The sequence below is a fragment of the Nelumbo nucifera genome, chromosome 3 (genome assembly GCF_055504915.1).
Source record: "Nelumbo nucifera cultivar China Antique chromosome 3, China Antique-T2T, whole genome shotgun sequence".
Classification (NCBI taxonomy): domain Eukaryota; kingdom Viridiplantae; phylum Streptophyta; class Magnoliopsida; order Proteales; family Nelumbonaceae; genus Nelumbo; species Nelumbo nucifera.
In genome coordinates this window covers 52,916,898-52,929,959 of record NC_142651.1, presented here as the reverse complement: position 1 = coordinate 52,929,959, position 13,062 = coordinate 52,916,898, and the positions used below count along the sequence as shown (strand labels likewise).

Sequence of the window (13,062 nt, the reverse complement as noted above, 5' to 3'; positions counted from 1 at the left end):
GGAATAGGGGTCTGGAATCGAAATTGGAATGGGTTATTACGATTCCAACTGTTTGGTTGGGCAGAATTAGAATCCCATTTCTATTCCTGCTCGAATGATATTCCCCCATTTGAGGGAATGGCCATTCCCTTCCCTCTCATGGGAATAAAATCCCATTCCTGCTGATTTTAATTCTCATTCCCATTCCTATATGAACCAAACAGATTATAGGAATGAACAATTCCGATTCCCATTCCGGAGGATTTCGATTCCGATTCGGACTGCGAACCAAACGGACCCTGCATATAAAAACGAATAGAAAACGGTTCCGGGAAAACACGTAAAGTGAGAGGGTAAAAAAGGAAAAAAATATAGACCTGTGGGGTGTATTATTAAGAGGGAAACGAGGAAAGGGTTTAAACTCGTGACTTCGTGTAGGGTTTTTGGTTTAGGGCTGAAGAACGGGAAGAAGCAGGTATACGATCTAAAACTATGCTCTTCTTCTTTCTAAGCGCAAACTTCTTCCTCTTCCTGTTTTTATATTAGAATAACTTGAAACCTTGTCTTCGTCCGCCCCCTTTTGGTTGTTCCTAGATTTGTTAAACTTAGTTTCGAATCTCAACAGGTAGACGATCTGCGACCATGTATCTCCAGTTCTACATAAACGAAAATGGAGATAAAGTTTACACAACCAAGGTACATATCATTTAATACTGTTCTTTATAGTGCTACTTACTCGTTAGAGTATTGGACTAACCAATCAGGCTGCATATTGAATCTATGAATGTCTATGGTTCTTTTATGCTTAAGATTAAATGGGTATTCTGAAACTTTTTCTAAATTAACGTTTTTAGTTTTTTTTCCTATTTTTTGGTAGTTTTGTTAAATTAATACACTCCTCAAGCCAATTTAAACCTGGTAAACTACAATTTAGAATGTGCTTTGTCAAGTTGGAAAAATTAAATTGCATTACCAGAGTTTTTAGTACTGACTACTGAGAGAATTTTTACTAAGGCTCAGTTTGGAAGGAGTACAAATACAAATATATATAGTGCAAAACCTGGTATTTTGTATCTATTTGTACTGTACATATTTGTATTTATACTCTTTCCAAATTGAGCCTGGTGTTTGAGATTGTTGATGTTTACTGTTTTAGTTGGTTACAGTATGTTTTGTGTTTGGGCCTTGGGTTGATTTTGAATTATTTGTGTAGTTGTTTTGGTTAAGGTGAATTATATGTAGCAACTGTTTAAGAGGTTGCGTTTGGGTCTGTTATGTTCTGGGTATAAGCCAACATTATGGTTTGTTTATATGTGGTGGCAGCTAGTGGTTGTGTATATAAACTTGATACTATAATAGGTGTATATGGTGTGATATATCCTACATAATTTTTGTATTTATAATTAGCTACACAACCGCCTGGGAATCCTGCTAGTTATATGCACCGGCACTACTGGGTTTTGTCAGTTCCCTATAAAGTGTTTGTGAAGTCCTGTTATGAAGATAGAGGTACATGTTCTGTTAAATAGAAATTAACCTGTTTGATGTCTTGCTTAGACCTGGAAAGTGGCAAGTATTTAGTTTAACTAAAAGAAGGTCCCTCAAGGAGGATAAGATTTCTCCTAATGTTATTGTCACATTATTCAAGACTGTTGAAGTTGGCATTATGATTTCTGTCAACTAGACTAAGAGATGTGTGCTTGTCAGAAGTTGCCACCTCCTTCCATTAGGAAATCTGCAACATAGTGAAACATTTGTTTTGATTAGACAAGATAGAATTTTAATGCAACTATTTATATCTTCCAAAACTTAGGCACATATTTACCCCCTCCGAAGTAAAATAGAAAAATAAAAAAAATCTCTTCATTGTCTAACTGGCATCTGTTAAAGTGTTATGTTCTCTTATCTGTATCAATAAGTGTGAAGTAAGACTCTATTCTTATTTCCTAAATAACCCGGGTTGAGTTTTTTTACTGTCTTGGTGGTTAAGATTTTTTTTTTTTTTGTTAAGGGTGATGTGTAAAGTGTACTATGAGAAAGGGGTAGAAAGGAGATACACAATGAACTAGTAATGTCTAAAAGAAATTAACTAGTAATGTCCAAGTGAAGAGAAATCCTCTGAAGACTATGCTTTTTTTGAGATACCTAGTGATGCTGCTGGAACTTGGAAGAGTGACCTTGATAGTTCCACTTCCACCACCACAATTGTGATAAAGAGTTCACAGACAAAACCTTGAAGGGCTCATAGTTAAACTTAGTTATAGAGAAAAAGAAGAGAAACAAAAAAAGAAAAAGAAAAAATGTAATGTATCACTACCCTCCATTACCATATCACCAATTCACCATCTGCCAAAAAGATTAATGACAGTATTGGTTTCTCACTCTTCCTTCTAAGTTCTAATTGTAAATTATCTTATGGCAATTCTCCGTATTGATCTTCAATTGCTGTTCTGATCACAGAAAGAATCACCACTTGGACTGGCCACACAATCTGCTCATCCAGGTAATATCTCTGGATATCTTTGTTAGGGATTTGTGCATACAATGTTCTTTTGATTTTGGACCAAAATGTATCTGTATGTTCATGCCTCAGTGGTTGTAATTCTGAAATTGATATTGTAACTTATTTTGGCCAATGCCTTCCCACTAAACATGCCTCAGTGCATGTTGATCCACTGATATTTTGGCCAATGCCATTATACAAAAGTTAGAAAATTCCTGGGCTTTTCTGCTTTTGTTATTGTAAGGCGTATCCTTGTAAATCCACTGATATTGCAAGCATCCTCATTGCTTTATAATAATACTGAGATCTATAGTATGGTCTTCTGCTTTATGTTACCACATTGTTGTCAAGGTTTAATTAGTCAAATATGATATGATTGCCCTCTTTCATCCATCAACAAGTTATCCTTTTCTGGTGTTTTCATTTTTTGCTCTCTCTCTCTCTCTCTCTCTCTTTCTCTGTCTCTCTGCTTGTGTGCACGCGTATGTGTGTGTTAAAGTAAAATAAAGCAAGATCAAACATGGCAGGGCTTCATACTTGCTATTTATTCAAAAAAAAATATACTGGGAATGATGAAATAAGCATACAATATACATATGAGGTAATGAAGGATGTGTTCCAGAAAATGGCTTGTTCTATTCCTGTCAAATGTGCTGCTAACAGTGGAGTGGGTTTGAATTTGAAGAAAATTTGTGAAAATTTCTTCAAAGGTAACCTTTGTGGTTAATGAGAGGTTTGGAACACCCACTCCTTTGATTTAGAGTGAATTCTGTTGGGATGAGACTACCAAAAACCCTGAGTGGAAAAGATTATATTCCTCATGGCATGTTCTATTCCTGTCAGATGTGCTGCAACAGGGTGGTTTGATACTTTGATTTGAAGAAAAAAACAAAGGATTCTATGAAGGTAACTTTTTATGGTTATCTGAGGGTTGGGAACATTTACTGCTTCACTTAGTTCTTTGATTTAGGGTGAATTCTTTTGTGATGAGACTACTAAAAGGCCTGAGGATAAGAGATGCTCCTCTGGTAACTGTTGTTTAGCCACCATGGATTTGACATTGAGATCTTTTCAACTTCTCAATCATTTAATGGTATCTCCTGACTTCCCTAAGTTTTTAGTTGCCATTTTTTAGGGCATGTTCTTTTTATCTTTGGGAAAATCCTGGGTGGAGTTGTTCAGTGGCAAAGTGGTTCCTGTTGACCAAGTTTATTGTGTCCACTTTTTGGTAAGTTGTGGGCCCTGCCGTAAAGTACTTTTCCCTGGGTGGGCAAAGTAATTTTCCTACCTGGTGGGAAAATTGACAAAACGTAATGGGATAAATTTGCCCATTCTAATCATGACTTTTTATGGGTAAAAGGGTCATTGTATAACTCATCTGGGAGTGTTAACTTACCCAAGTATGGCTGGATAGAAAATGAACAGGGCCTTGTAGTCATCAACCTTTTTTCCCTTGTCCTTTCTTTTTCCACTGCAAAAATCAGGAAGAAGGATGCCATTCCATGATATGCAAGAGCATGAATGTGTCAATTATAAAAAAAAGAGCGTGAATGTGTCATTAGATGGCTAATTAGTTTTAAGAACTATAAGCTAGTGCAATCCTTGGTAAATACATAAAATCACCAAGTGGATAAGGATAACTGAATTATCTATTTTAAGAAGTGTTCTGAAGCAAGTCAGCAACCATGAAACATACATTGGGTTTGAGAAGTTCAAAATTGGCAATACCATCTTGTTCCTTTTATACAGTCCTTCATTAATTCTTTATCAATTTGAAATGAATGATCAAATATGTCTTTACAGTTTCCTTTCTATTTACCATTTGCTTCCTAACTTTCTAACTGCAGCTCGCTTCTCCCCTGATGACAAGTACTCAAGGCAAAGAGTTCTTCTGAAGAAGCGCTTTGGATTGTTGCCAACACAAAAGCCACCTCTGAAGTATTAATAAATTTTATGCTTCCAACTGGTTTACAATCTCTCTTGGTAGTTCGTGTGGTTTTGGAACTTTCTTTTCTATATGGCTGAAATTTAAGTTTTTGGTCTTTTGACAACCTTCCAGCTTGAAAAAACTCTCTTTTAGCGTAAAATGAATGGTAAATGAAGTATTTAATGAGTAATGACTGAAATTAACTGCATCTATGAGATAACTTGTTGTTGACTTTCAAGAAGTGCCATCTGGAGGAGTTTGAGGATACTACATTTTTTTCAGTGCAACATATCTTTGATAGCTCTGTGAGTCTGGTGTATATAAATTGATTTGGTAGCTATAATGGCTTTATGGAGAGTTCCTACCAGCTGACAACTCGTTACGTACTTCAGGTTACAAGTTGGGCGTTATCTGGGAGGGCCTAAAATTAAGTTGAGCTGCTCAATATCAGCTGAGTGTTGGCCAAAGAAATAGATGTGATTACAAAAAAAGGTTGCGTAAGAGGAACCAATCTGTGATTCTCACCAAAAATTACCTTTCATTTCTTTCTATTCCTCAAAACTCGTTAAGGCTGAAAGCCATTGGCCAACGGTAGAGTAGCATTCACAAACAGCTGTTTAAAAGTTATGTGCCCGTTTGGGAAGGGTGAGCATAGCAGCTTCCAGCTCTCTGAGGCGGGGCTACACAGAGCCTATAAGCCATGTTTTGGTGAAAAATCGAGAGAGCCCAAACGGGCAATCAGTCGGTCATTTGAAAGGTTGTCTGCTTCAGCCTTTAGCCTCTTTGAATGGCTTATCTAAAGGTTTGCTATTGATGCAAGTAACGTCCCAATTTATCAGTCTCAGCCATAGAGAATATGAATGCTGTATGTGGATTAGTGAAAAAAAATTCTGATAATGCATTGTTGGGATACTTTACCCATATTAAAAAATGATACTCTACCCATACCAGGTCAGCGTAGTGGTGTTCACGGGTTTGGTTGGGTCGGCTTTAAGGATTTTGTTCAACCGATCCGACCTGGTCGGGTTGTTTATTCAGCAGACCAAAACCAAATATGAAGGCAAACCGACACAAACATGAAGACAAGGTTCTAAATATCGATATAGGTTGATATGTTGGTAGGGCATATCGGCCTATATCGGTGAAAAAAAATAAAGAGTAAATTACAAAGACCCCCCCTATACTTTGTTTTGCGACAAAGACCCCTTTTGTACTATGATTGTGAGACAAAGACCCCTTTCCGTTAGTTTTTCGTCCAAAAAGGCTGTTACAATTTTTTTTAATCCCCATACTACCCTTGAAGATAGGAATTGAAAATACTACAGTATTGGGATTGAACCCATTTAATCCCGACCACATCCAAACGGTGATTGGCTGCTGGTACAAGTAGGCAAATACTACAGCCAAACGGCGATTCGATACTGAGCCGACTTCACCGCCAGGATTGTACTAGCAGGCAAATATTACGGTGTCATGAGAAGAGAGGTGGAAAGTTGAAAATACTAAGTTATTAACGGCGATTGCTTACTTCAGACTTCAGAGTTGAGAGTTTAGACATCGACGCCATAGGATTGTACCAGTTGGTACTTGAAGGCCGTTCCAACGGGAATCCCTGTGTTTCGACTGCCAAAGGTGATATAAGTCGGACAGTTGACGTAGAAATGATAGCCTCTGGAGATCCAAAAGTACCCACCTTCCACTCGAGCTTTCCATTAATCTTGATTTTGATCAAGATGGCCCCGGAATTATGCTCTTGAGAAAACGAGGCAGTGAGGTAAGGAGCAATCGACACAAACATGCTGTAGATGAACGAAGGCCAGACGTTGACGTCTTTGTGACCCTGGTAGGTGGGCGGAAATCTAGTTGGGAGGGTGATCTACTGATTAATGTACGCGTACACATCAAGCCTGTCGTAGTAGATCCCGATCTTGTCGTTGGGATTCCTCGACGAGACTATGACCTGGAAGTTTGAGGTGAGGAGTTCCCATCGGAGATGTTAAACTGGCACACCGTAGCGTCTTGCGGTGTGAACTGGTGCTTGGAGGGTTGGAGGATCGCCCATACAAGGAAGATGGTGAATAGAATTACAATGACGAATACGAAAATCACGATGAATACTCATCGGGAATATAGCTTCTTCCACTTGTGATGGTGGTGGTGACCACAGTCCTGCTTCAACGACATCTTCGCTCATCGGTTTCTATCTCAGATTGCAGGAAAATTGCCCTAAGTCAATCGGAGGCAGTGAGCTAGTTACAGAAATCCGTATCTCGCGCTGTCAGATTTATAGAGGGAACAAAAGAAAGAGACATTTGTTTCACAAAAATCCGTAGTATTTTCAACTCTCCGCCTCTCTCCTCATGACGTCGTAGTATTTGCATGTTGGTACAATCCTAACGGTGAAGCAACCATACCAACTCTCTACCCCTCTCCCCATACTATAGCCAAACAACCTTGAAGTTGGGAATTGAAATTCAGCTCAGGGATAAGATCCCTGAAATCCAGGCAATGGAGCAGATCCTAGATACAGTCCCTCTCGCCCCTGTGATAACGTTGTCGTGCAGGCTAAGCTTTCTAAGAGCTTGAAGTTGGGTGATCTTCTCGGTGATATGGTAGACATCTGTTGTTGGGCTATCAAGCATTGCAATTTCCCATGATTGTGGCATTGTCGGCGACGACTATAGAGACGGGATTGAAGACGGAGAAGAGAAGAAAGGGAAGATGAGAAATGGGTTTCTTCCGTCCTTTCATTTCGGAGAGTTGGGAGAGAGAAAGAATGAGAGAGGACGGTGAGGGAGGGGAAAAGAAGAGAAGAAAGGGAAAACAATAGGTTAAATAGGTTTTAAGAGAAAAACGGCAAAAAAAAAAGAAAAAGCTTAGTGGGGTATTTTGGTAATTTAACGCATTTTGCCATCTGACTTAACGGTCAAGGGTGGTCTTTGTCTCATGGTCATAGTACAAGGGGTCTTTGTCGCAAAACAAAGTACAGGGGGTCTTTGTTACAGACCCCATAGTACAGGGGGGCCTTTGTAATTTATAAAACACAAAAAAAGGGGTCGGTTTAAGTCCCGGCTACACCCCTTGTAGGGGCGTATCGGGAAGGCCCCATTATGGTACGTACCGGGCCAATATGTAACAATATTTTGAAACTTGCATGAAGGGTCAGTGTGGGTTGCTTTGTTGTTTTAGTCAATCAGTTTGGGGAATCTATCTAAGAGATTTCAGATCTGCCAAGCGATTCAAACCCAAAAAAGAGGCTTAGTGCGTGCAACTATGCATGACAAAAAAAAATTCCTAAATTTGGCAAGTTTAAGACTTAGGGATCTTTCTTTCTAATCTTGCCAATCCTAAAAAGGCAATAGATAAAAGTGTGTGCCTTATTTCAATTAGACTTTGAAATTGACTCGAACTATGACATAAAAATTAGCTTTTCCTATATCCCATGTTTCCTTTTCTATGTAAGTTTTTCAATTTGAAAAACAAAGTAAAAAAAGATGGGTGAAGAAATATTAGAAAAAATAAATAGCAATCCCAAGACCCAAGACAAGCAATTCCCCATTTAACTATTGTTACTTAAAGCAATTAGCTAAGATAGGAAAAGACTAAGGACTAAGGAGCAATAGCAAAGGATAAAAAGTTGGAAACACTTTACATTACATGTTTGGTTTGATTAGTTTCAGTTTTTACACTTAAAAACCAAAACGACTTGATCTATCGATTTATTTACTTTCAAGAACCGAAGCCAATTGGTAATTTTGAAAAATTGACCAAATTGGGTTGGGTCGAGCTGGTTTGGTCGGTTTGACTCACATTATGAACACCCCTACTTCAACACATTTAAGCCATATGTAGAACATCTTGTTGGCTTAAACTCCTAAAAGAAGGATGAATAGGTGAATAAACCAGTGGAAGGTGGCTAACTTGGCATTTGTTGCTTGTTTGTAGCAAGGAAAGCGAATTAGAATTTGATAGCTGGTATTTTATTGGTTCTTTGGTTGTAGTAAATGATTAAAATATCAATATGATACACCCGGATGTAGTACACCAGTTTATATATCTTTTGAAACTTCTAAAGCTTTGGGATGATAGATCCTATCCTTATAATCTTTATAAAATAAAACAAGAAAAAAGTGGGAGTATCACTCATATTTATAAGTTCCAATACCCACTTGTGAGTATTGGGCATATCAATATTTTAATTCTTGCTTGTGGTTATTACTCATCCATTTTTCAGATTTGGTAACAAAGTGAGATACTTCAGTGGCTTAATGCGCACTTAACAATTTCTAATATTACACCCATCCTAAGACAAAAATTGTTGGTAAGAGACAATGTTAACATTGGAGCCCAAATCTCTTGAAAGCAAAACTTGTGCACACATCTTGGGAGCATGGCATCTAGTAGCGCATTGGGAATATCTCTTGTACCTGTATGTTGAATTCATGGGGAGATATTCCCAATGTACAACTAAATATCATGTTCTTAAGATGTATACACGACTTTTGCTTTCAAGAGATCCAGTTTCATAACATTGGACCGGGTAGTTTTCCAACCTTGAAATATGTACATATAAATTTAGGCTCCATAAAATACTTAGAGAAGTTACTTCTCTTTTATCTGTACCCTCTTACTCATGAATGGAATGCCTTTGTAACTAGGTCTTCATCAATCTTGGATCTATAAAGCTTGAATATATTGGTGGAAGAGGACACAAGCTTGGAGCTTTAAGATAGGTTTGGATGGATTCGAATCTTTGTTTTAAAAGGCTTAAGCCTTGAGGTGGGACACACACATTTTGCCTCGAGATTTAAGCCTCACATTTGTTGTGAGACTTAAGTCTGAAGTATTAATGATTACTTAGTGATTTTATTCTTTTTATTTGGATCCTAATTATTGAAATGCTTCTTCCCTATATTTTGAATTATAAAATGTATGTGTGTGTGTGTGAAAAATCAATTGGGCAAATCAAGTTCTATTAGTTTCTCCTCTTAGTGTTTTAGGAGAGTTAAGTGCATAAATGACCATTCATGTTCTTAGTTTCTCTTAGATAAATCAAATAAGATTTTTTTTTAATTATTTTAAATCCAACATCCCAAGTTTGTTATTGTTCTCATTTTTTCCCTAATTGATCTTTTTTCTTTTTATTAATTTTTCTTTGCATAGATCAAACCAACTAAGCTATTTCCTTTCTTCTAAACTATTGGATGACCATAAATCCAATATCAATTATATGGATGATTCTTCATTTGTTTCCCTTCTTCTAAATTGGTCATTTGAATAACTATAAAACTTTGTATTTTGAAAAATTGAAATGTAAAGTTTTATAATTGTTAGTTGATTAGTTATTGTTTTATTTAGTGCTTAAATGTTGAAACTTATTGCTTACAAACATCTATTTTATGGATATTTGTACTATCTATCATTCTAATTTGGTATATTGTATGTTATTTTATCAATTTATAAACTTCAATTATTTTTTTCTTAAGATTTGAAGCTTATTCTTTGCAATGCCTTAAGCTTATGTCTCACCTTTTTTGGGCCATTATGCCTTAACTACACCTTTAGCATTTTAAAACCTTAGTTCTAATTGACACATCTAGTCATTTATTGCCATAACACTTGGGGAGAAGGTGTTTAGAGTCTTGAAACTTGCTTGGAATTTGGAATTGTGGTGTTCAAAGGTACGGTGTTCTACCCTAAATCATGACATCAAAGATTGAGAAAGTGAGAAATTTTGATATTAAAAACATGATGCATGGTAATTTATTATAATTTTAAACAAACATATGTCATTAGGAACCACATATAACAGATGAAGTATAAACTCTCCCTTCCCCAAAATGTGTTGGGATCTTCAATCCTCAAGATGCTATAGCTACACATTTGGAATATTTTTCATAGTTGCATTTTGTCATTGATGGGGACATGTTATAGAATAATGTAGCATCTTGTGGGTAGTATAGGTAATGCATTGTGGATAGTAGATTTGAACCCCCTAAAATACATTACCTTTTAGGTAAAAGACTTAAAACCTCTCTCGATATTTCTCATAAACACTGACGCTTTTCAAATTGGACTAAGACCTCCATTGTTGAGTGATGTCATTAGACAAAGACTTCCCCTCCATTAGCAATCCGTTAAGAAACGCTTGCATGTGACAATAAATGTTGTTTAGTTTTTTAAACCTAAATTTTCCCATTTATGGTCTTCTAGCCATGACTCAAAAAAGATCTGAAATCCTATAAATAGAAAATAAAAATGCACAAGAAAGAGATCTAATAGAGAACTAGAAACATATTATAGAAACTAACAAACAACAGAAAGCTTGTGGGACTTGAATCCATTAGTGGAGAGGATGACAAGGTCGAGGCGGAAGAAGGGAGAGGTAGAGGAAGTGTTTAGGTGAGTAAGTTAGTGACATGGTGGATTTAGGAATGTAGATAAAGAAAGAAAGGGATTGGAGTTGAGAGTTCAGATGGATGAATGAAGATGGGCTGCTAGTTTTGTCATGATGAGACATCCATCCTTCTTGTCCTTTGCATATTTCAATATCTAATTAACACTAATATTGTAATTTTAGTTCAATTTCCTGCCAAAATAGAGTTTCAAATCTAACTTGATTTATAAAGAAGCTTAATTTTTTATTTTACAATCTTACAAGCTCTAACTTTTGTTTCCATTTTATAGATTTTTAAAACTTTAAGCAATGCCAAATTTCAATATTGAGGGGGTTCTTGAACTTAAAGGAAATCCCAAACAATGGTTGAATCTTGAAGATGAAACAACTCTAATTTTTGTTTCCATTTTATAGATTTTTGAAACTTTAAGCAATGCCAATTTTCAATATTGGGGGGTCTTTAACTTAAAGGAAATCTCGAACAATGGCTGAATCTTGAAGATGAAAATTGTCTTTGTATTTTACCCTTCCATCAACATTTTACAGATTTTCACAACACTAGTACATGATTTTGATAGGGTGTAAGACCCTTACTCTTCTGCAATCTTGATCCTTTTGCCACCATCAAATTGCCATTGGATTCTACTATGTTGAAAATTTAAAGAATTAGTTGGGTTGAAATAGTCATTTTGATGATTTTGTTAGACATAACTTTATTAGTCCAATTTGAAAAGAGAGGGAAGGCTACAATATTTATAAACAAACCTTGGTGGAGATTTAAGTCTTTTACCATTATCATTTTACCATTTTTCAACAATATATTCATTCACATATAACCCAATGCAAAACTTGGTATAGTTTTTTGAGCTTTACTTTACTCCTATTGTAGGAGGGGTAAGGCTCGGTTAGGGAGTGGTCTCTTTGAAAGACAGAGAAGGGCTCGTGGATCGGGAAAATGAGCTTTCTGGGGACTAAGGATGTGAGAGCGTGGGGTTAGGGCGAGAGTGCTCGAGAGTGCTGGATGTCAAGAACACTAAGGATCCAGAAGTCTTCTAATGCGATGACCTTTATTTATGAGGTGAGCCTGAGATCCTAAAAGGTAGGAGATAAGAATGTTTGCATCGTATTGGGAAAAGAAATATTGGATCCGCTGTCAATTATTAAGCACGCTAATGGGGTTTCGCCATGTGTCTCATGAGGATCTTCCCGAGGATTGGCTTTCCTTCTCCTCAAGATTCCTCATTACTCACGTGTGCTACTACCTTTTGCGCGATTAAACTTAATTGACGTGGCGGTAATGACGTCACTGCTTGGTGGGCGCTGCTTTGTGGACTCCACATAGCGCTTCATCACGTCTTTTGCTATCGTAGGTTTCACTTGCCTTTAGGCGCACGTGGGTCTTGCCATGGGTTCTACTAGGTTTCTCTTGATCTAGGTTACGAGTGGCTTTATAAGTCATTGGTTTATCGCAAACCTTGGTGGGCGTGGGTCTATCGCACACTCAAGTAGGATTAAGGCCCTTGGATGGGTTCGATCATGGTTTCCCTTGGTTCAGGCATTGAGTAGGCCTGGTAGACCATGAGTTATCGTGGTTTTGTAATATGCATTGTGAGTTCATCACAGGGTTGATGGTGTGTTTCAAGTTCATCGCAACATGGAGATTGACTGTGGTTGTTCGCACACACATTTGCGGAGTTAATCTTGGTATTTGATGTTCTCTGAGGGCCTGAGCGGGCACTATGTACCTACACCTACCGTGGTCGGTGTAAGGTGACGGTGATAGTGGTCTCGGTTCTAAAGTTGAGAAGAAGAGAACTTTTCTAAGACGACTAGGCTCATATCCTTAGGCTGATTCAATAAAGACACATGTAGATCATAGCATGGGGACCAACTACTAGCTTATGTTGGCTATCATTATCACTCTTTTACGATCCTAACACGTGTCGTCTGTGGGTGGCTTCTATAGAACATGCATGCTATGTGGGGATTGCGCACTTTTCTAGTTGTGGATTTGCATGGACATATTTTTGTAGGGATCACAGTTATTTGCTAGGCGTTGTGGTAGCTAGTCGCTGTTAGTAATTAAGATATCATTGTAATGTTGCAGTGAGTAACCATGGTTCTCCTAAAGGCAAAGACATACCTATGTGTTCATGGTTCATGACCTTTAGTGTATTGATATGCAATACCATCATCGTACTTTAGTCCCTTGCTCTATAAAGGGTTTACCTATCACTGAGATAAAATTGGGTTTGG

At 37.3% G+C, this 13,062-nt stretch overlaps 1 protein-coding gene and 1 pseudogene across 1 annotated transcript; one reads left to right on the top strand and one right to left on the bottom strand.

Annotated features, from left to right (window-relative positions):
* Positions 1-366: 366 nt before the first annotated feature.
* NOP10 (nucleolar RNA-binding Nop10p family protein) lies at positions 367-4,617 on the top strand. Its single transcript, XM_010264048.3, has 4 exons — positions 367-454; positions 605-675; positions 2,440-2,482; positions 4,330-4,617. Exons 2-4 carry the CDS (start codon positions 622-624, stop codon positions 4,425-4,427), a joined length of 195 nt encoding a protein of 64 aa, XP_010262350.1. The 5' UTR covers positions 367-454; positions 605-621; the 3' UTR covers positions 4,428-4,617.
* A 1,342-nt stretch (positions 4,618-5,959) lies between these two features.
* Positions 5,960-6,593, bottom strand: LOC148801218 (NDR1/HIN1-like protein 1 pseudogene; annotated as a pseudogene).
* Between the last annotated feature and the right edge of the window lie 6,469 nt (positions 6,594-13,062).